Source organism: Dendrobium catenatum, unplaced genomic scaffold, assembly GCF_001605985.2.
Source record: "Dendrobium catenatum unplaced genomic scaffold, ASM160598v2 fragScaff_scaffold_1448, whole genome shotgun sequence".
In the NCBI taxonomy this organism is placed as follows: domain Eukaryota; kingdom Viridiplantae; phylum Streptophyta; class Magnoliopsida; order Asparagales; family Orchidaceae; genus Dendrobium; species Dendrobium catenatum.
This window is the reverse complement of record NW_021319910.1, coordinates 690721-714515: the sequence shown is the minus strand read 5'-3', so window position 1 is coordinate 714515 and position 23795 is coordinate 690721. Positions and strand designations below refer to the sequence as shown.

The window sequence follows — 23795 nt, the reverse complement described above, 5'->3', positions numbered from 1 at the left end:
AGATATGGGCTTAAGGCTGATCCTTGATGTAACCCAACCGAAATAGGGAAATACTTGGTCAATCCACCTTGTGTTTGAACACAAGTAATAGCTCTTAGAGACAAGATATGAAAAGAACTTATATGTGAAAGGTTGGAGTAGCTCCGATGAAAGATAAGATTAGAGAGAGTCGTCTTAGATGGTTTGGTCACATAAAACGGCGGCCTTGTGATGACCCGGTTAGGAGAGTAGAGGTATTAGATTTGACTTATGTTAAGAAAGGTAGGGGTATACCTAAAAAGATTTGGTTAGAAAATATTAGGAATGACCTTTCTTTATTAGGTTTAAATGAGAATTTGACTTTTAATATGACACAATGGAGAAAAAGGATTCATGTTGCCGACCCCACGTAGTGGGATAAAGGTTTGATGTTGTTGTTGTTGTTGTTGTTGATATTCTTCTTGTTGATAAGACTAGAGAGGGAGTTGAAGGTAAACTTGAATTATGGAGGTCAACCTTAGAGTCTAAAGGTTTTCGCTTGAGTAGATCTAAAACGGAATATATGTAGTGTAATTTTAGTAGTAATAGACCTAGTGAGGGGATTGTGACTTTGGGCGATCAAGTCATTAATAAGAGTACACGTTTTAGATATCTTGGACCTATTGTTCAGAGTGATGGTGAAATAGATGGGGATATTATCAGCAAAATTTAAGTTGGATGGTTGAAGTGGAGGAATGCATCGGGCTTGTTATGTGATAGAAATATACCCCTCAAACTTAAGGGAAAATTCTTTAAGATGGTAGTGAGGCCTGCATTGCTTTATGGTGCCGAATGTTGGCCATTAAAAGAGAAGCATGATACTTAGTTAAGTGTGGCAGAGATGAGGATGCTCAAGTGGATGAGTGGCTTTACCCTTAGAGATAAGATACGAAATGAGCATATACGTGAAAAGGTTGGAGTAGTTCCAGTAGAAGATAAGATTAGAGAGGGTCGCCTTAGATGGTTTGGTCACATAAAACAGCGGCCTTCCGATGATCCGGTTAGGAGAGTAGAGGTATTAGATTTGACTTATGTTAAGAAAGGTAGGAGTAGACCTAAAAAGACTTGGTTATAAAATATTAGGAATGACATTTCTCTATTAGATTTAAACGAGAGTTTGACTTTTAATAGGACACAATGGAGAAAAAAGATTCATATAGCCGACCCCACGTAGTGGGATAAAGGCTTGATGTTGTTGTTGTTGTTGTTGTAGGAGTTCATCTCAAAAGGATATCTACTTTTTCTTATTTCAACTTAATAAAGATTCAGATAATACACAGATGGTGATATAAGACGGCAAACTAATTGTCTAGATACATCCAAATCCATCCATTTTTGCTGTGAATTTCAAAGACATGATAGTGTTAACAATCTTAAGATAATTAGCAAAAGAAAAAAATAGAATACCCTTAGATCTTTTCCAAGAAAAGGGCCTAGATGGTCACTTAGGCATGATGGAGATCCTAGCACGGTGTATATTTGCAAGATAAATATCAGCATAATGTCTTCAACTAAAGCAAACGGACATTAAGAAGCCTAACCATGTATAAAGAATACGCTCCAATGACTTCTGAACTTGTTCATTCTGGAAGAAGGTTACATCAGGTACAGTTCTTGGGCAATCAACAGCAATCTTATCAACAACAAAAAAGAAGAATTCCTTAATGTAAACAGACTTAGGCTTCGTTTGGGACGGCTTTCTTACTACTTTTAAAAAAAAAAATTTAGTATAAAAATTTTAATTTTTATACTAGAAAGCTACTACAAGAAGTAGTGCAAAAGCTGTAGGCTTCGTTTGGGACGGCTATCTTACTGCTTCATGAAGTAGCTTTTTAGTACAAAATTTTTAATTTTTGAACTAGAAAGCTGTTTTAAGAAATGGTAAGAAAGCCGTCCCAAACGAAGCCTTAGGAAACGAGTAAGGCATGATGACTGGCCAAAAGAGAGAAAAACCTGGCGCAGCATGGTGATTTCATCATCTGAACGTTCTGTATCAGGAATGTCATAAAACTGAGCAACAGAGTCAAGGTATTCCAGTCGTTTCCTTGACAAAACTCCCTGGCGTCTATCTGAATTAGGTGGTGCATATCCCTGTTGTCAGCTAATATTTGAATTTCAAGCATGAGGCATAAGATTTATGATAAAGAAAGTGTAACAGCAAAGTGATGTCATTCCATATTGGCAGTTGCTGCAGGGCTATCTAATCTTACCGTTATGCCAAAGTGAAAAATACACCAAAAAATGAAATAAAGCAATTGTTGTTCAATAGTTTCTCTGCAGGGTTCAACAGAAGTTCTTATAAGCAGGAAATAATCATGCGAGCACAATGTAACTTTAAGAATATAATAAGTTAACAGCATCTATGTATCCCATCTTCTCATGTGCATAACGAAATGAATTTTGAAGGTATACATACCAAGAGAGAATCACTTGTTCAAGCAGTTCCCAAGACAACAAATGACTAGAAAAAGAAGCTTTCAGAGTTTCTGCAGGACACCAGGACATTCAAATTGACCAACTCCCATAATTAATGGAAAGATACGTTGCAAGGCTGCCATACTCACATTCCCCATGTATTGACAAGTTTGCCATAGGTTTTACATTTAAATTTCAGAAAAAAAAAAATTGTTAAAAAGTGTAACTCGTACTCAAATGACAAGAATACAAGCCACGATCAATTTCCCTATCAGCTATCACTTTCTAGGTCAATTTCAAACCTTTTCAGTCTTTAAATCATGCCTTCAAGATTGTTCACATTTAATGGAGCAACAAAATGACTTAGGCATGTCAGTCCATTTTACTTTACCAGACCCAATAAAAATAACGTTATGCAATAGATGTTTTGAAACTCAAGGTTTAGGTGAAAATCGATAAAATAATAGACTGTTGAGCATCAGGTTCAAAGATGTCATAAGCTCTTGACTGCATGATAGCGTGCAAATCTTTTTCAAATCTGGGAAACTAATGGCATTGACTGTATTAAACTTCTACTATGTTTAATTATACTACAAATTAGAAATTATAGGTAAGAAAATGATAAACCATAAAAACTTTCACTTCTGAATGGAGATTTTAAATGTTCATGATTTCTATTGGATAATTTTCAATTTAAGAATAAGCACCAAAGGAATACGTCTTACAGTAGATAAAAAATTATAGCAAAGATTTTGCAAATTTGAGCTGGGAACAATACTTAATGTTTAAAACACTTTGGAAGAACTCCAAATCTAATGCCCACAAGGCCTCTCGCAGGTCCAGCAATTGACAAGAGCTCACAGAACTAAGCATTTGTGGAGCTCACTCGTGTAAGGCTCAATAAGAGCTTATGAGGGTAGGGATTAACTGGAGCTTGTAGGGGCCTTAGGGTTTCGTCGCTCTCCTTGGTCTTCTACCCTTGTATTCTTCCTTTGCATGACTAGGTAAGCCGACCGAGCGCACGAATGAAGCTCAAAATCTCCTCTTCTTCTCATCTTCTTCGAGTCTTCATCATTTCTGTGATGAGGCGGGATGAACCGAGAAGGCTACTGGGCTATTTTAAGCCCAATAAGTCCGACTAGAGCCATTCACTCGTCATTCCCTTTACTCATTCGGTTTCTCATTGGTTCTGCTTCACCTTTTTTGCAGTCACCGAGGACATCGAAGGTTACGACTCTTGTGTTTGCTCCGTTGAAGCCAGAGGAGGGAGACTGAGGCAGATACATTCGATTAGAGTATAGATTATCAGCTTCTTTATTTCCGCAAGTGAGTAAATTATACTTACCAATTTATTTGTTGTTTAAGTTTTTTTTTTCCATATATTCTTGTTAGCCTTTTGATAGGAAATAATTGAGTTCATAAGTAATCCAAGAGGAAATACTTGAGTTCGAAAGCAACCCTAGAAATAATTGATAAAAAGCAGCAGAAACAATGCGATAATCTTGATGAAATCAATCCAAAACAATATATTGTAATAGTGGATTCAAAGCAAAAGCAAAAACAAAGCAAGATACAATTGATCCTCAATTCGAGAGGAGGATTGTCCTCTCCCAATCTCTAGATGATGAGTCTAGAGTCCAAGACGCCAAAGAAACTTCAAGAGAACAAAAGAAACAAATCAAAGCATAACCCCCTAACCCTAAAACACTTCATGTTATTTAATACATAAACCTTCTAAATCAAATCTCCCTCCAAAACCCTAGCCTCCCCCTCCTTTCTTATTTTGGATTCAATTAGAATGGTGGGACCCACTATTGTGGGTGACAAAGGAAGAGGAGGCGGTAGTAGCCCACCTCTTATAGACCAAAACCAGCCCATCCAGGGCCAGTTCAGGATTTGGGGAGGATTATGCCGGTTCAGGAGGAGCCGGCCTAATAATATCACCCTCCCAAAGAATCACCTTGTCCTCAATGTGAAAACCAGAAAACTGATGTTTCACCCTCTCGTATGGCTCCCACGTAGCATCGTAGTCAGGAAGAGATTCTTCCACTTAATCAGCACTTCCTTAGTTCCATCTTCTTTCTAGAGAACCACCATCAACTCTAAGGATTTCAGAATCACCTCTAAATACTCAGTAAGTGTCGTTGGTAACTCCGAGCTAGCTGTAAAATCTCTAATGACCCTTCTTAACTGAGATACATGAAAAACCAGATCTATAGTCGCCATTGGTGATAGTTTCAACCAATATGGTATCGCTCCAATCTTCTTCAATACTTCATAAAGTCCAAAGTACCTTAGAGCAAGCTTCTCATTCCTCCTATTGGCGATTGTCTTTTGTCTATATGATCAGAGCTTCAAGAACACCCTCTGCCCTACTTCAAACTGGATGTCCTTCATATGCCCATCTGCTTGTTTCTTCATAATCTGTTGAGCTCTCAGTAGATGTCTCTTCAACTCCTCTAGCACTCTATTCCTCTCCTACAAGTACTCGTACACTGAAGAAACTAGAGTACTGCTACTCTCAAAGTGTACCAAGTGAGGAGTATCCATTTCGTACACACCTTGAATGGGCTCATCTGATAAGCAGAATGATAAGAGGTGTTGTACCAATACTCAGCCCACCATAGCCACTTGGCCCATAGCCTGGGTGTCTCCGACACAAAGCATCTTAGGTAGGTCTCCAAGCTCTTGTTGACCACTTCTATTTGGCCATCCATATGTGGGTGGTAAACGGTGCTCCTATTCAAAACTGTCCCATGTAATTTGAACAACTTCCAAAAAAAAAAATGACTGAGGAACACCTTATCTCTATCTGATACAATCGCCTCTGGTACTCAATGTAATCTGACCACCTCTCTGAAGAAAGCTGAAGTCACTGTCACCGCGGTGTATGGATGTCGGAGGGGAATGAAATAAGCATACTTGTTCAATCTATCCACCACCACCAGAATCACTGTGAAGCCTTTTGAATGGGGCAGCCCGTCTATGAAGTCCATGGATATCTTCTCCCATACTCGACTCGGTAAAGCCAACGACTGTAGTAGTCCTCCTGGCGACATAGCCAGGTATTTGTTCCTCTGACAGACCTCACATCTGACAACCATCTCCTCCACATCTCTATGCATCCTCTTCCAGTACAGCTCTGAGGCTAGCCACATGTGTGTCTTCTACACCCCTGAATGACCCCCAACAGCGCTCCATAAAACTCTTGGAGTATGAAAATTGGATTGAGGTCCAGGGCATCACAAATCTCCCCTGATACAACAGTCTGTCCCCCTTCAATGAGTAACTTGGATGGCTACCCCCTTCCCTCAGTAAATTTATCCTGATCGTTTCCAACTCCTTATCCCTAGTACTCTCCTCCTTGATGGTCTCCAAATCTAGCATCAAAGGAATCGATAATGCCATTATCTGCATCTCCCCCATACATCTGGACAATGCATTTGCTGCCATGTTCTCCACTCCTGGCCTCTATTGGATTTCAAGATCATACCCAAACAATTTGGAAAACCCCCTCTGATGCTCCCCAGTCACTATCCGTTGCTCCCATAAGTACTTCAGGCACCTCTGGTTAGTTCTGACAATGAAATGCCTACCTAATAGGTAGGGTCGCTACTTCTGGATAGCTAAAATGATGGTCATCAACTCCCTCTCATAGACTAATTTCAGCCTGACTCTGGCTGTCAACACCTAGCTGAAGTAGGCAATGGGTCGACGTATCTACATAAGTACTGCCCCCAAGCCATATCCTGAAGCATCTGTCTCCACTATGAAGGCCTGAGTGAAGTCTGGTAAAGCTAAGACTAGTACAGTAGTCATAGCCTTCTTCAGTCTCTCAAATGTTGTTGTGGCCTCCTCCCCCCATAAGAATCATCGTTCTGCAGCTTCTCTGTCAGTGGCCATGCTATAATGTTGTACCCTTTTACAAACCTCCTGTAGTATCCCGTTAGTCCTAAGAATCCTCTCAGCTCCTTCAAATTTTTAGGTAAGGGTCACCTCAACATAACTTTAATCTTTGATTGATCAGTTGTCACCCCTTCTTTGGATACAATATGACCCAAATACTCCACACTAGTCTGGGCGAAACAGTTCTTCTTCAGGTGAACTCTAAGCTCATGCTCCTGCAACAACTCCAACACCCTCCTCAAATGATCCCAGTGCTCCTCATCAATTCTACTGTAAATTAGGATATTGTCAAAGAATACCAAGACAAACCTCCAGAGGTAAGTTTTGAAAACCTTGTTCATGAGTGACTGGAAAGTGGCTGGAGCGTTGGTGAGACCAAAAGGCATCACCAGGAACACGTAGTGCCCCTCATGAGTTCTGAAAGCTATCTTTGGTACATCTTCCGCCTTCATCCTGATTTGATGATATCCTGACTTCAGATCAATCTTCGAGAAAATCACCGCTCCAATCAACTCATCCAACAACTCATCAATCACTGGTATAGGAAACTTGTCTAGCACAATTTTCCTTGTCGATTACTCTATAGTCCACACAAAACCTCCAACTCCCATTCTTTTTCTTCACCAGTAAGAATGAACAAGAGAAAGGGCTCACACTGAATTTGATAATTCCCGCCTCCAGCATTTCTCTAATCAACTTATCAATCTCATCCTTCTAAAATTAAGGATATCGGTAAGGCCTGACACTGATGGGTGACACACCTTCCCTCAAGGTGATGGTGTGCTCCTGCTCCCTCGGTGGTGACAATCCCTGAGGTGGCTGAAAAACCTCCTGAAATTGCTGAATCAACAGCTGTATGGAGAGGGGTATGTCCCCTCCCTCCTCCAATCTAGCTCCCTCCAAACTGTGCAGCTCCATCAAATATCCTCCACCTACCTCCTTTATGGTTATGATCAATGTTTTGAGAGATACCCCAATTTTTGAGAGCCCTGCATCACCTTGAATCACATTTTTCTTCCCCCTATCACCAGTTCCATCCTTAGTGTTTCCCAATTGACCTTGGTATCTCCCAAGATTTATAGCTATTTCATCCCCAGGATGACATCAGTACTCTCCAACTCAAAGGGAAGAAAATTATCTCTCACATGTATCCCCTGAATGGTTAACACCACTCCCCTACAAACTCTTCTACCCATTTCCACCTTTCCCTTGCCCATCATCACCCTATAGCCTCCTGTATCCACTAATTTCACCCCTAACAGATCAACAATCTAGGTGGAGATGAAATTGTGAGTTTCTCCACTATCTATCAATACTATCACCTCTCTATCAACTATCTCTCCCTTCACTTTCCACCACTAAGTTTAGGGAGACTTCTACCAAATCCATATGCAACTTCTCATCTTCCTTCATCTCTAACCCACTCCCACCTCCCTCTTCAGCTTCCTCGTCATCACAGACGGTAAGAACATGAATAGTTCGATCCTTACACATATGCCCCGGCATGTACTTCTCATCACATCTGAAACAAAATCCCTTTGCCCTCTTCTCATGTATCTCCTTCTCAGTTAACCTTTTGAAATTTCCCTCATTTCCCCCTCCTCCGTTCTCTCCTTGGACACTTCCTTCAGAATCCTTGGCACTGGCCCCTTGGGAGCTAAGAAGGTGGTGATCATCCTATACGATCCCCCCGAGTTGCTCTCCCTAGCCCCTCTCTCCAACTGCCTCTGATCCTCCACCAACTATACTAGCTCCATGGCCTCCCCCAGGTCTCTTGGCTTCATCATCCTAACCGCTGTCTGTATCAATTTTCTTACTTATTTTTTTTCAATTAGATTTTAGTTTAAAAATATTTCTAACATGTAAAGAGTCCAAACTAGGATTAACAAGATCGCTTTTCTACTATTTCTTAATTTCAGCGTTGTCAATTCATTTCCTACTGATTTTTAATCTACTAACAAGGAAATTTTATCATTTGCTGGAGTTGATCGATTCACAAAAAAAAAAGTTTTGATTTTGATTTATTACTGGTTTTGACTTATTTTTGTTTTGTTTTATGTTTTTGGTATTTTTATATTTGTTTTGAACCCCTCCTGATCATCACATTCCATCTCTTGAACTTTTTCATTTTTGTTCAAATCGTCTGGACAATATTAACAAAAATTCCAATCACTGATCCCTACACATCCAACGGCTGATATGAATCAATTATTAGTGATCGTACTGGATGATATTCATTTTGTCCTATACGATCCACATGCCAGAAACGGTTAGACAATTTCAATGCAGTCGGTATGATCCTTTATGACAAATCGTCCTAGAAGATCCATGTATTTGTCCTGGACGATACAATTAGTAAACGATTATACAGGCTGACTCCTCAGGACAACCTCCCTGTGTCTAATCGCCTAGTAAGATATCTTATCGTCCTAGACGATAAGACCAACTTTTTTGGCCAATTGTCTGGACAAATTGATTACACCTGATCGTTCTGGACGATCACACTATTGTCTTGGATGACATAGAGGATTCTATATAAATAGTCCAACTCCACGGTCTTCTTCACTCCAGTTCTCTAATACTTCTTCCTTCTCCTTTAAAATCTGATCCTTTGCAATGTCTGGAGGCAAGCGATCTCGACAAATTGTTGGAAATTCCTCCTGGCGTCAAGTTGATCCAAGACTTGTTGAGGTAGCTGATGAAAATGCCTACAACATATATAACGGAATCGGATCCTCCAAAATCATCAATCAGGAGGAACTCCACTCTCAAGTATTACCTCTATTCGCTCATACCACTCTGAACTTCATTCTTACTTTCGCTTATCACTTATGTTCTGAACTACTCTTTGAGTTCTTTATAAGCTTGCGAATCAATAATGAGTGTACTGTCCTCCAATCCTATGTCAATAGGCGACTAGTAGAAATTACCTACCAAGACTTTCATATTTTTTGCACCTACCCACGACTAGTGAAAAAATTCATGTTCCAGTTGTAAATCATGAATTTGATTGGACCCCTATCAACACCACCCTTATGGAATCCAATAGTAACTTCCACGTTGCCCAGGTTAGCACTCTAGTTCAGGATGCCCGCATCATCCAACACATACTTAGAAACTTTATTATTCCTAAAGTTGATGTTCGAATCAACATTACTCCTATTCTTTCTCTTGCAACTTACTTCATAATAGCTCAAATAGACTTTAATACAACTGATCTTTTAATTCACTATCTTTCAAATCTGAACTTTATTAGAGATCCCAAATATAAGAGAATACTCAATCTGGCCTTAGGACAAATCATAGCATTTGTCATAGAATCCAAGTACAACTTCCAATTTTCTACACCACCAGATCATTTCCCAGTCTTCTATTCTAATACCTCCTTCCATGTCATTCAAAGTGTTTCTCGCCGCCAGGCTCGCTACCGAGAAGCAAATGAACACGATAATGGTCTAGCACCTATTCCTGCACCTGTTCCTATCCACCAGCAGTCACAGATAGATCAGCTAGTTGAGAGGTTTGACCAGTGGGAGGCTAAGTTTGACTCCTATGTAACTTCACAAGAGCAGCAGCATGCCCAAGACATAGCTCACTTTGATGCCTATATAGCCCAGCAACAACAACTACATGACCAGGATATGGTCTGATTTGGTGAGCAGTTTGCCTCTCTTCATCGGTACTTTCAACCACCACCATCTCGATTTGGTGAGCAGTTTGCCTCTCTTCATCGCTACTTTCAACCACCACCATCTCCACCTGATCAGGGTTCCTCTTTTTTCTAGTTTACTCAGTGCTTTTATTTCTGTGTTTGTACTGGACTTCTTTTTTGTACTTTGTTCTGTTTAATATTTTTTTCCTCCTTTTTGTAATGTCAAAAGGGAGAGTAGTGTGTTGTTTGTTTATGTTTTAGTAAAATTTACCTTGTTATGTTTCTTTTTTATCTCTTTTTGTCTCTTTTTAAAAAAAGCAAAAAATTTCCTAGTTTTGAAAATTTTTTACAACAATATTTATAATCATAAAAAAGGGAGAGATTGTTGCAAATCTGGGCTCAAGTACTGTGATTTTGATGATAACAAACATTATTATTTTTTTTACTATTGTGATAAAAATGTACCCCTCAAACTTAAGGGAAAATTCTATAAGATGGTAGTGAGGCCTGCAATGCTTTATGGTGCCGAATGTTGGCCATTAAAAGAGAAGCATAATACTAAGTTAAGTGTTGCAGAGATGAGGATGCTTAGGTGGATGAGTAGCTTTACCCTTAGAGATAGGATACGAAATGATCATATACGTGAAAAGGTTGGAGTAGCTCCTGTAGAAGATAAAATTAGAGAGAGTCGCCTTAGATGGTTTGGTCACATAAAACGGCGACCTTCCGATGACCCAGTTAGGAGAGTAGAGGTATTAGATTTGACTTATGTTAAGAAAGGTAGGGGTAGACCTAAAAAGACTTGGTTAGAAAATATTAGGAATGACCTTTCTTTATTAGATTTAAACGAGAATTTGACTTTTAATATGACACAATGGAGAAAAAGGATTCATGTAGCCGACCCCACGTAGTGGGATAAAGGCTTGATGTTATTGTTGTTGTTGTTATTCTTGCATATATATTCTGTTTGCCCTACTCATTAACTTTTCAAGTCCATAAGATCACTTGCAATGCAAATCAGCCCAAAATTGGGTAGACTAGGGGTTGAGTCTGTCTGTAATTTCAATTTCAATGTACTTTTTACTTTTCTTGAATCAAGTTATGTATATGGTGGACCCCAAGTTAAGTAACATTGCACACACACATTCAAGGGACAATCAGTTAAAAACAGAAATCCTAATGAGGGCATTCCTACTAATTAAAAGCGATTAAACTAATCGTACTATATAATCCAAATCGTACAGGACGATCAGTTCAAATTGTGAAAAACAATCATCAATCACAATTTAGGCAATATTTTAATTTTTAAATTTTGTGTTAATCGTACAGGATGATGTAGATCGTCCTGGATGATTAAGGACAATCATGCCTAAATTAATCTGTGAGAACAATTATGGTAAAACTTAATTTGTTACAATCGTACAGGACGATCAGTGACGATTGTCTTGGACGACAACGAACATGTATGGAACGATAAGAGATTGTCAACTATCGTACCAGACAAATACCATAAATTTTCACCTAATCGTTCAGGACGATAGACCCCTTTCGTACTAGATGATAGAAAAGTGCATGGGACGATAAGGCATTGCCGGACATCATACTAGACGAAGTTCAATAATTTTATACTAATCGTACAGGAAGATCTGGCTTTTTCAGTTGAACTAATTGTACAGGGCAATGCAATTCGTACTGGCTAAAAGGGATGTTTTATAATCATGCAGGACGATCTAAGGATCGTACTAGATGATCAGTAGCATAGAATTGAAATAGGGCTTCTTTTGGAGGCTCTCTATTTAAACTCTCTCATTGTCACTTGAGATAATCTTTTGTGGAGGAGATCTAAGAGAGAGCTTAGAAAAGGAAGAGGGAGAGCTAGGGAAAGAGAGAGATCCTTGTGAGGGGGAGTTGTGAGGGATTCACAAAGGTTGCTCCAAGCAAGGTGTTCATCATCTTCTTCAAGTTTCTTTTCTGGTTCCTTGGTGACTTTGGGGGAGATCTTCATCAACACCAGATCTAGGTTCTCTGCCTTCACCAAGTGGGTGAAAAAGGATTCCAAGGTTCTTTGTCTACTCCATGAGGGAGTAAAAGGATTCTCAGGTTCTATGCCTTCACCAGGTGAGTGAAAAAGGATTTTCAGGTTCTATGCCTACTCCATGAGGGAGTAAAAGGATTCAAGGTTCTCTGCCTCACCGGGTCGGTGGAAAGATTTTGTAAGGGCTTCTTCGCCTTGCTGTGGGAGCAAAAGGAGAGTCACTTTTGTTTAGTGCAATAATTGGAGAGGGAATCTCTAAGGAGTGGACGTAGGTTAAGTTGATTGAACCACTATAAATTTTGGTGTGTTCTTTCTATTTATTTTTTCGCATTTTAATTTCCGCATTTTTCTATGATTTGATTTGTGTTTGAAATATCTGATTGTTGTTATTGTAAAATTAGTTTTACTTCTGCATCAAGGGGTTTTAACTTTTCATTTGTTAAAGAAATTCTTAAATTAACAAATTCACCCCCCATTTAGCTAGCATCGGGACTAATTTTTTAGGGTTTAAGAACCCTCACAAACTTTCAAGTGCTAAATAATAATAATTGTTATAATTAAAATTATAGTACTTGAACCCATATTTTCAAAATAAGGATGTCGAGGAGATGGTGATCAAGTGTGAGGTATGTCAGCGGAATAAGTATATGGCAATGTCTCCATGAGGGCTACTACAGCCATTGGCACTCCCAGGCAGAATATGCTCATTTCATCCCTCTATGACATCCTTACAGACAGTAGCATCATCTTTTATTAGAGAAGTTGTCAGATTACATGTAATACTCTATGTTGCACCGATACGGATACGGCGATACGGATACGACACGATACGGATACGGGACACGTCAATTCTTAAAAATATAGGATACGGGTACGGCGCGGACACGGCATTATAATTTATAAATCATACATAAAAATTAAGAAAGCAATCAAAGCATAATATTTGGAATTACAAAAAAAAAATGACAACAACATCATTAAATGTCTAGTACAACAACAAAAGCATAAACATAAATTATCTAGCACATGAAGTTTCAACTATTCAATAGAAGGAATGATATAATTATCTTCTTCAATTGTTTGTCTTAGAACTTATATACCATCTTCAATAAATATCATATCATCTAATTTAGTCTCATCAAGTGAAAGTTTAGTAAATTTTAATATTTTCATATCATCAAGAGACTCAAATTCATCTCGGAAATGAGAGAATCTTGCTCGCAACCGCGGAAGTAAATACGACACATCTTTTTTCGGATTTCTTTTTGTTTTTCAAGGGACACGTGTATCAGATACGCGTGTACTTTTGAAATTAAATAGTATTTTAAGTGGAAACGGCTTTGGCGTATCCGACACGTATCGGTGGAGTATCAGAGGCGTATCCGTGTATCGGTGTATCGGATACAGCACGCCTTCATAAATAGGTGTATCGGTGCAACATAGGTGATACTAGAGTCTATAGTGTCTGATCGAGAAAAGGTGTTCCTCGGTCACTCTTGGAGAGAGCACAGGGGACTGCGCTTAAGAGGAGCACCACATACCACCCTCAAACTAACGGTCATATAAAGGTGGTCAAAAGGAGTTTAGAGATATATATATATATATATATGATGTTTTGCTTCAGGGACACCTCAGATGTTTGGCGTGGGCAAAATTTTGGTACATCACTTCAATACCATTCGTCATCCCAGATGACTCCTTTTAAAGTATTGTATGGCAAGGATCTGTCTCACTTGGTGCACTTTGGGCATGATAGCACATTAGTCTTTTCATTGGAGCAGTACTTAGAGGAGCGGGACAGGATATTAAAAGAACTAAAAAGACATTTATTGAGAGCCCAATAGATTATGAAAAGGTTGGCTGATGAGCACATGAAAGACATTCAGTTTGAGGCAGGGGATAAGTTGTATTTGAAGCTTCGTCGCTATAGGCAGCGGACTGTGGCTGATAAGAGGAACGAGAAGCTGGCCCCGCAATACTTTGGCCCTTTCCAGATAGTTGAGAGGATCAGAGCAATGGCATATCGATTAAAGCCACCACCGACTGCGACCATACATCCGATCTTCCACGTATCACAGTTGATAAGAGCTATAGGGGAGCACACCTCAATTGCAGAGCAACCAGTGACGCTGACAGAGGACTTAGAGGTAGTTCTGAAACCACTGGAGTTGGTAGGAGTACGACAAGGGGAAGGAGGAAGTAAGGAAGTGTTGTTTAAGTGGAAAAATCTACCATAGTACGATGCAACTTGGGAGTTGTATGAGCGGATGAAACTCCAGTTTCTGTCCTTCCACCTTGAGGACAAGATGATTTTTTAGGAGGAGGTATTGATAAACAGGCCTAAGATGGACCGGTCGAGCTGGTCCCAAACCAAGGTCGGCTCCTAGTTTACTCCAGACAGACAGGAAGCAGTCGGCCCACCCTTGTGGGCCCCATGCATTGATGAAAACTTCAAACAGGAGGTGGCAGTTTTGGAGGGAAATTAATTAGGGAAGGGTTGTTTAGTAATTATGCTTTTAATTTGTATTCTCTAATAGGAGGAAAGGGATTAGGGTTAAGGTTAGATGATTGTTTGTTGATTTTCTGAGTTTTCTCTTAGGTGGTTGGGCTCTAGCCGCCGGCTAGAGATTTGGAGAGCCGGATCTTTGTATCTTGTTATTTTTCTTCTATTTTCCTATCAATTCCCTAGTGTCTTGCCTAGGGATTTCTCTCAAAAACTGCTTGATCCTTGCTGAAAATTACAAATTCAGCCAAGGATTTTTTAATTACTGCACTGATATCCTATCAAAATATTTTGTCCAATCATCTTTAGCCAGACCTAAATCATAATCAAAATAATATTCCTTAGGAGGGAGATGCTTATGACTATGATGAAATATATGAAAAGAATAATAATGTTGACTATAAGTGATTATTAAGAATTTTGGAACTCCAAAGACATGCTTTTGTAGTTGTCATGTATCTTCTACGACTAAACCATGCATCTTGAACAATTCAATTACATTGATTGTATCAACGAAATGAAACTACTAAATGAAGAAATTTATAAAGTTTGAGACCAAGGTTTACTAATAATTTGATGTACACCACTTGATTTGTAGATGAGGATGATCAAGTGAACGAGTGACAGGGGATGGAAGTCTGGGATGGTTTTGCTTTGATAAAATCAACAGAAGGATGGTTGCAATCAAACATTGATGAAGAACAAGGAGTGCATACAAGCAACTATTACGCATGCATGCAAGCGTGCAAGTAAGAAAGCACTCAAACAGATGAGTCAATACAGGTGTGCGGTGAAGCGAGCAAGAGCGAGAGTGAGCTGGTCTTATTTATCATGCAAGCATTGTAGCGAGAGAGAATGTGACAGTCCTGCACGAGGAAAGAGGAATTTTAGTGCATCGAGCAAGCCTTGTAGCAATGCGTAGTAGACAACGCAAAATAGTTTGAAGAAGCAGCTTCTCGAGTTGTTGAAGCTTCAGTTAGATCCTGAATCTGATACTAAACGATGCATGTATGGGAGATCTTGAATCTAATACAAGCTAAGAATTCCTATTTAATGAAATTGGGGTTGCCAAATATAAAGATGGATATCAAATTTAATCTATAATTCAAATTCAAACATAATATTATTTGAACATATAATTAATTCTAAATTCAATTACAATAAATTCATTAATCCTAATTTAAATGAAATAACCAAAATAAATTTTAAATCTAATTTCTTGCGTTGCATCACAGGGTGTATGTGACATATTGTTACTCTCAATGTCTTACAAAATAAAACTATGGATTTGAATAGCTAAGATCAGGCCTAAATTATTTTATTACAACTTAACATAAGTCAGGGAGAAATTGTAGAAGTATGGACACATATTCCTTTTTCTTAGTTGTGAATGTAGGTTTGATTGCATATTCCTTTGCCTTAACTGTGAATGCAGGTTTGATGCTATGCGCAATCTGAAACTTGTAGTCTAAACTTGTTACTGGCCCACAAGAAGTATTAATTATCAGTCACGTGTAGAACAAACCAATGGACTATTGTTAAGGTTTTGTTTGGGACGACTTTTTTAGTGCTTCTTAAAGCAATTTTCTAGAACAAAAATTTTAAGTGCTAAAAAGTTATTTTAAGTAGCAGTAAAAAAACTGTCCCAAACGAAACCTAAATCTAGAATAAAATAAGTTCAAGTACAACAATGCACAGGAAATTGTATCAAAGACTGCCAGTATAAAAAGTCATACCAGAAGAAGTCTCCAAACTTGCGGACGCATGTAAGGTGGTACACCACTCCATGCCAATTCACGTAACTTCTCTGCACCACCAACAGTAAAACAAAATGCCAGTTTTGTAGTCAAGCGCATGTGGCAAATTTTTGATTAAAAAGTATCAGAAATCTAAAGAGAAAGGAAGAACTATAATCAGGAATACATCAAATTGCATGTGTCAGAGAGAAGCATTTGAAATCAAGAAGCAGTTTTCACCCAAAGAAAAAATTGCCAATAATGCATATCAAAAATAGGGAAATCATATCCAATGATGCTTCATCAAAAATAGGAAACGCTGTATCAAAGCCCTAGCGATGAAAACCTCCATGTTTGTTCTCCTTGAAAACATCACATCAAGCAATCATCTATTTACAGTTGATTTAATTTCTTTTTATCAGATTTTAGATCTTAAGATTCTTTATTAGATTTAAACGAGAATTTGGCTTTTAATAGGACACAATGGAGAAAAAGGATTCATGTAGCCGACCCCACGTAGTGGGATAAAGGCTTGATGTTGTTGTTGTTGTTGTAGTTAATTTATTTTCTTTTATTATCTTTATAATTGAAGACATGTCAACGATGATCATTGAAAGAGGAACTCCTTTTATTTCTTAGCATTAGATTAATTTATATCATTTGGCATGAATTTGGTTTTGATTCAATTTAAGCTTATTTCCACAAGGAAATGTGGTGTCTGTAGTAACATGGTTGTACTATGTCGATTTTGTTCTTGTGCGACAGTGGGAGTTGCTGCAATAGTTGGTTTATGGAGTAATCTGATTTCTACATTTCTTGGTTGGTGGTTCTAAAATTATTTTATTTAGCTTACTTTGGCGGTGGCTATTGGCTTTATTCTTTGGAATTGTGTTCGGAATGTTGTTGTTGGCTTATCCTTTAGTCAGCTTTCTGCAATTCTTGCACTACATATCTCTTGCAAGCGTTGTGGCTAACAATTTTGGTGGCCTATCAAGATCCCATGAATTGAGGGCATGGATTTTATGTTCACTTTTGATGAGGTTTAAGGGGGCTTTGGTTCTGACTCGAGATTCGATTTTGACAAATTGATGCTTGTTTGGATTATGAATTGAAAATTTCAGAAATTCCAAATTCAACTAGAATTAATTTAGATAAATTTAAACTTAAATCGAGTTGATCCTATATGGGATGAATAATCTATATAGAGATGCTTTAAGGCATGTGATGGAAGACCTTTGACTGAATAAAATTCCCTCTCCAATTTTTAATTTAAAAAATGTGAGTTGGATGTGTGGCTTCTTTAAGTATGATATAAATGTGACTACCTAGTTCTAGGAGAAGTTATCTCCTTGAAGTAACGAGAAGCCTTCTTTTTAATGTTGATACTTTCATTTTTTGCTCTCATTTTGTTTGTTAGTGATATTGATTTTGTTCAAATTTGACAATTTAAATTCTATTTATTTGATTAAATTTGTACTTGCTTGTTGATTTTATATGATTCTGAATTATGGATAATTTAATTTTATCATTTTGTAATCATTTGAGTTCAAAATACAATATAGATTGTTTACATTTACAAGAAGTAGTCCACTTAATTGGTGTTTTGTGAATTATGAACCTCAAGTTCTTTTGCATGAATTCATACTATGCATTATATTAATTGTATTAAAAAATCCTAAACCTAATCATGTTGCATAGCTTCAAGAAGGCATAGATGCCAAGCCATCTTTGACATGCTTTGAAAAAGATGAGTCATGTCTTTCACAACAAAAAAATTAAGGAAAAAAAAATCAAAGCTAAGGTGATACGTCAAGTGTCAGTAGCATGTAATATAAAGGAGCAGAGAAACATCATCTCACTGTATACATGCTTTCGCCATATTTACCAAACACTGACAAGCACAACTAGGATGAATAATAATAGTGGCAAGCCCCAAAAATTAGTAGTTAAAGAAACCACTAATAAAAATCAGTAAATATAAATGATTGATTTTAAAATGAAGCTGGCATCAAGTGAATCTAGAACCATGCCGCACAAGAAAATTGTCATAAAAGCAAAAATTTAACAATTACTACTCTTGAGTGGGTGAAAAACACTCAACATGAGAACGTTAACTTTGTGCAATACAGTAAGAATAAAAAAATTTTAGTTGTCTAATTTAGGAGAAATTATTATGTGCGGAGTCCAGATGTCAAGAACCGTCCATAATTACTATTTATTTACTGAGTATTTGTTGCGTATTTATAAATACTCAGCAAATACTCAGTTGTGAATATTACTGAGTATTTTGTGAATATTTGCTGAGTATTTATTGATTTGTTGCGTATTTACTGAGTAGCAAATATTCAGTAAATACGCAGTAATCCGGACGGTTCTTTTCATCCAGACTCCGCACAGAATAATTTCTCCTCATTTAGGGTCATACATGCAAAACATTAAACCTTTTATGTTTGTGTGATATATGCATACTTCAATTTATCAACAAATTATTAGCAATTACGCTTACAAATACAACTGCCAAAATCATCATATCCTAATAGCTTGAGTGGTTAAAATGTTATTGATTATTTGGTAAGACATCACTAGATCTATGATCGGTTTATTGATATAGGAAGCAGCTTTTATTGATGTAAACCCCTAGAGCGGACATCTCTGGATTGATATTATGGACATCATTGTAATGCAAAAAAAGATCTCACTTGACGAGAGTGATCAGTCATCCCCAAAGGTCTCATGAATCATAAGCTAACTAAGGACCTTTGTTGATCTTTTGGAGCTTGCACAACCAAAAGATTCACAACCTTGAAACAACTTCTAAGCTTTTTTGCATCTTCTCATGGGCACAAGAAAAAAGAATGTTGTATGAATGACAAAGTGAAGAGCTTGATCATAATAAGAAACCCATTACCAATTTGGAGACGGATTAAGGTACAGACCTTGATAATTATAAGTAATGCACTATCATTTTGGAGAAGGGTTAAGAGCATCACCCTCTATAACCTCCAAGAGTCTATGCACATCTAGATAGAATTCTTCAAATGCAGGTCTATGGCTGCCCTTATCCTAAAGCACCCGGTAAGTATCCCCTTTATGGAGATCACTTTAATAAGGATATATACCACTAGCTTGCATTATAGTGTGTGCTGTGAAGGATGAATACTCTAACAGCAAATGATGTAGATGATGTCTGTAATTGAATGATATTGATATAAATTGACTAGTTTCTGGAATTGGGAGACTCAACTTGAAGGCAAAGAACTTGCCTTGGCTCGAAGATAACTAGCACTTTTGTTATTGATTGATAAGGGAAAGTGGGTCTTGAATTAGAAGTGTTTCAAAAATAGAAGGAGATTATGAATTCAGTTGGAGGAAGGAAAGAAGGGAGGAGAGAGCAAGGAGGAAGGGATCCCCTCTTGTGGAGATCAATATAACAAGAATATATAACCACAAGCTCCCAATATAGTGTGTGATGTGAAGGATGAATACTCTAACACCAAATGATGTAGCTGATGTGTATAATTGAATGGCATTGATATCAATTGACTAGTTCCTGGAATTTAGAGGGGAGGTGGAGCTTAAGGAGGCAAGGGGTTGGAAATCAATCTTTTCTCAAAATATTGTATTCATTATGTGGGCTCAAAAAATTTCACACCTCGACCTCCCCATATTTTGGGAGAGTTTTAATGAGTATTTTTCTAACTAAATTTTTGGAAGGTAAAATTAGATTAAAGATAAAATACCACCCAAATATTTCATTCTCATATTTCGAGGACTTTAAAATCTAACCTCAAGTTCCTCATAAGTGCAAGCTCCTATGGTTAATTACTCCTCCCGATGATAGAAGAACACTTTTAATTGCTAGTCGGATAGGCACTAAGTACATGTCATACAATAGCAATAGATTTGATATTTAGGATTTGAAATTTACCATATTGTATTTAACGCGGATGATGGAGGGAATGATATGGATTTGATCAAGATCCTATATTTTCATCTTCCTGAGTTTTCATGGTCCCTAGTCTACTTAGTCAAAAAAATTAGTTGACTAAACTTAATTGAATGATACATGTCAGTAGTCATACATTACTTCATCCAAGGGTATCTAATAAAACTGAGTTGATATTTGTCTAAAGTGATATATTTAAGTTAATCTTAGCTAATAGAGGGCTTTGTGCCCTATCAAGCATACCTATAATTTAATCCTCAAGGTGTTAGTTACAGAGAAAAATGTGGGATTTAGTCATGAGTCATGATCGTAATATAATAGTGCCTATTTGTGGCAAAACCACCAGGTCATAACCACTTATTTGTGGTGTCATTTTATAGCAAAAACATCAATTAGAGGACACATGTCATTTCTTTACCAGTGGTAGATTGTTAAAGAAAAGAATCTTAGTGATATTCTTGATAATATACCACCTTTTTATGAGCTGAAGTTATTATTAAATTTATTGCCCTCGACAAACAGTTGTAGAGGGTGAATGAATTTCACTTGAAGTTAGAGAAGATAGATTTTACATTAAATATTATCTTGATAGATACAACAACAACATCAAGCCTTTATTCCACTACGTGGGGTCGGCTACATGAATTCCTTTTCTCCATTGTGTTTTGTTAAGAGTCAAAATTTCATTTAAATCTTGATAGATGTTAAATTGTAAATTTGTTGGAATTAGAACATTAAATGATTAATTTTTCACATTTTAGATTATTTTTTAAAATAATGTGGTCATCTTCGATTGAGATTTTTTATCAACATAATCATCGTCGAGGATTTAAATAACTTATATTTAATATATGATCCTTGTTAACTCTACCCACTTGTTGGTAAAGGATCGGGTTCAATTAGAGTTCATGTAGTATTTTGATGATAAAGTTTTTGTAAGTTGAGATTTACTTTTAACATGAGTATCACTGGAATGACATTGAAGTCACTTCGAAAATATTTGTATTTACAACACAAAAATTCGATTTTGAGAATTAACCCCTCATATTAAGATGTACTTTAAATATGGGTATCATTGGGGATGATTTTAGCCCTTCTCATTATACTATTTGAATCTTATCAACCCTGCTCACTTGTTGGTAGAAGGCCGAGTTCAACTATCAATTTTTATAAATTGTTATACGAACAGTAATGGCTGAAAGTTTGCATTTTATAATGAATTTTATTTGAAGAAAGCTTTGAAGACTTAATGTGAATGTAAAACAAATATTATCGTGGATTTCACAATGATATATTCATTTATTAGTTCAAGTTTTGTCAATGTAGTCCTTTTAAGAAGATGAAATAGACTTAAAATTTATGTTTACATTTAACCAATGCATCATTTTCGGACTTTGGTCAGAGCAATTCAATGTACCAGTAAGAGAGCACATGTGGGCGTCTAATTTAAAAAAGAGGATTTTAGGCTAGCTCATTTTTGACCCTGCACAGCATTCTCATTCTTTTGTGTTTACATGTTCAACATGTTTATTGAAGCACATGCAAATATTTGAATTTCTTTTTAAATGATTTGAACATTTTTCAAGGAGTTTTCATAATGCAATTGAACATTTTTCGATACACTTGCACAATGCCTTCACATGCTTTCAATGTATTGACACATTTTTTTATGCAATGCACTTGTATGCTTCTTTATGCATTTGCATAATGTATTTGCACGCTTTTAATATACTATGCGATTTTTGATACATTGATGTAATGTACTTATATGCTTTTCTGTGCAAATGCATAGCGTGTTCCCATATTTTTTAATGTACATAATTTATTAAATCTTCTGTAAGAAAATGATAATGTGTTTTTTGGGGTAACTGCATGCTTTTCGAGATCATTGTATGATTTTCAAAGTTATGGCAAGCTTTCTGAGATAATGACAAACTTCTTAAGGCAGTATCATGCTTAATAGGGTTCTTGCAAGCTTCCCGAGGTTGTTGCACTCTTTTCAATGCAATAACTCACTTCTCATAATAATAGCATGCTCTTCGAGGTAGTTGCACATTTAAATTTGAAGGTTGCATTCATCATGCAATTTTTCATTCCTTGTGCGTCATGATTTGCATATCGTTACCTTGCGCACAAGCAAATTTTGCCTTCTTGTCGAAAATAATACATATAATATGGGTGTCATTTAAGTATTTTTGACATTTTAGATGTGTCAACAAAGTCCTTGATCTTGTCGTATGCAATGAGTTTAGCCGACCTCTTCAAGTATTTTTGGATGGTGTTATAGGCCTTCTTGAGGCAAGACAACTTCACCATAGCTTGCCATTGGCTGCAAGCTAGAGCATAGGTGGACTGCTAGGATTACCCCAATGAGTTCATGGCTGCATAGCTGATTTTGCTTTCAGAGATAGCCTTGAGGTATTCTTACAGCGACCTCAAGTAGATGGCGTGCCCTTGGTTGTAACACCTCCATGGAGCATGGAGGTCATCGGTCTCACTGGCAAAGTAGCCCGCCTCAACCAAGTGTAAGGGTTCAGGGGAAGAGCTCCCCTCTTTTTATTTGTTCCCCTCCACTTCAACCTCCAGTGACTTTTTTGCCCATGTCTGGAACTACATCCAATGGCACGAGGATACTCGCCTCCTTAGCTCTCTTTTTAGTGGCCCCCTCGTTAATAATGACCCCTTTAACAAGAGGAGGTGCCTTAGTCATTTTAGCAGCTGGAGGTGTGAACACCTCCTTACCCTTCAAAGGTGCTTGCGGCTTCTTAGTAACCCCATCGGCTTCATGTTGACCGACGCTTTAGGGCAAACTAGGGCCCCCGCATCTATTTTAGTTTTCTTTGCTGGCAGATCCACTCCCAACTTTGCACCCTCTGATGACCTTATCGAGGGCTTGACTAGTTCCTCCTTGTCGCCCACTCCCCTAGGGATGTAAGCGAGTCAAACCAACTCGTGAATCGACTCGAGCTCGACCTAATATTCAAGCTTGAGCCGGCCTTCACTCGACTCATTAGCTCGCGAGCCAGCTCGTTTTAAATATATTAATATAAAATACACTTAAAATATATTAACATTCATGATTTTAATGACAATGTTGCGACAAATGCTTAAAAATTATATATCACTTTTTTATATTAAGTGAGTTATTTATGATTTTTCTTCTAATTTAACATTATTTTTATCATTTTATTATAATAATTGTTTGAATAATAATCATTTTTTCTCTTTCATTACAAACGTGATGGCTTGTGAGTCAGCACAAACTCCTAGAATAAAGCTCAAGCTCGTGCTCGAGCTTGAGGTCGATTAGTTAATCAAGCTCAAGCAAAAGGCAGGGATAACTCGAGCTAAACTCAACTCATTTATACCCCTACACCGCCCTGGCCTGGGGGAGAGATCTCACCAAGGTATTTCAATATTATCGGGTCGGTGGGGAAGTCACAGCATGGCATACCATCTACATATAGAGGAACATATACTAAGGCAACCATAAAACCTAGAAAATATTTTAACAAAATTTAGTGAAGGAACCTACAGTAAAAAGTGCTCTCTCTCTCTCTGTATATATATATATATATATATAT

At 37.5% G+C, this 23795-nt stretch overlaps 1 protein-coding gene across 2 annotated transcripts in view; it reads right to left on the bottom strand.

Moving 5' to 3' along the window:
• The window catches only part of LOC110095299 (GTPase-activating protein gyp1), a gene marked incomplete at its 5' end in the record, with an annotated part of 27545 nt that extends 11209 nt beyond the window's left edge, over positions 1-16336 (bottom strand). For both annotated transcript variants that reach the window (XM_028700096.1, XM_020820777.2), the window contains 3 exon segments: positions 1560-1651; positions 1972-2109; positions 16266-16336. In XM_028700096.1, coding sequence (XP_028555929.1) covers positions 1560-1651; positions 1972-2109; positions 16266-16336 — 301 coding nt within the window.
• Positions 16337-23795: the final 7459 nt, after the last annotated feature.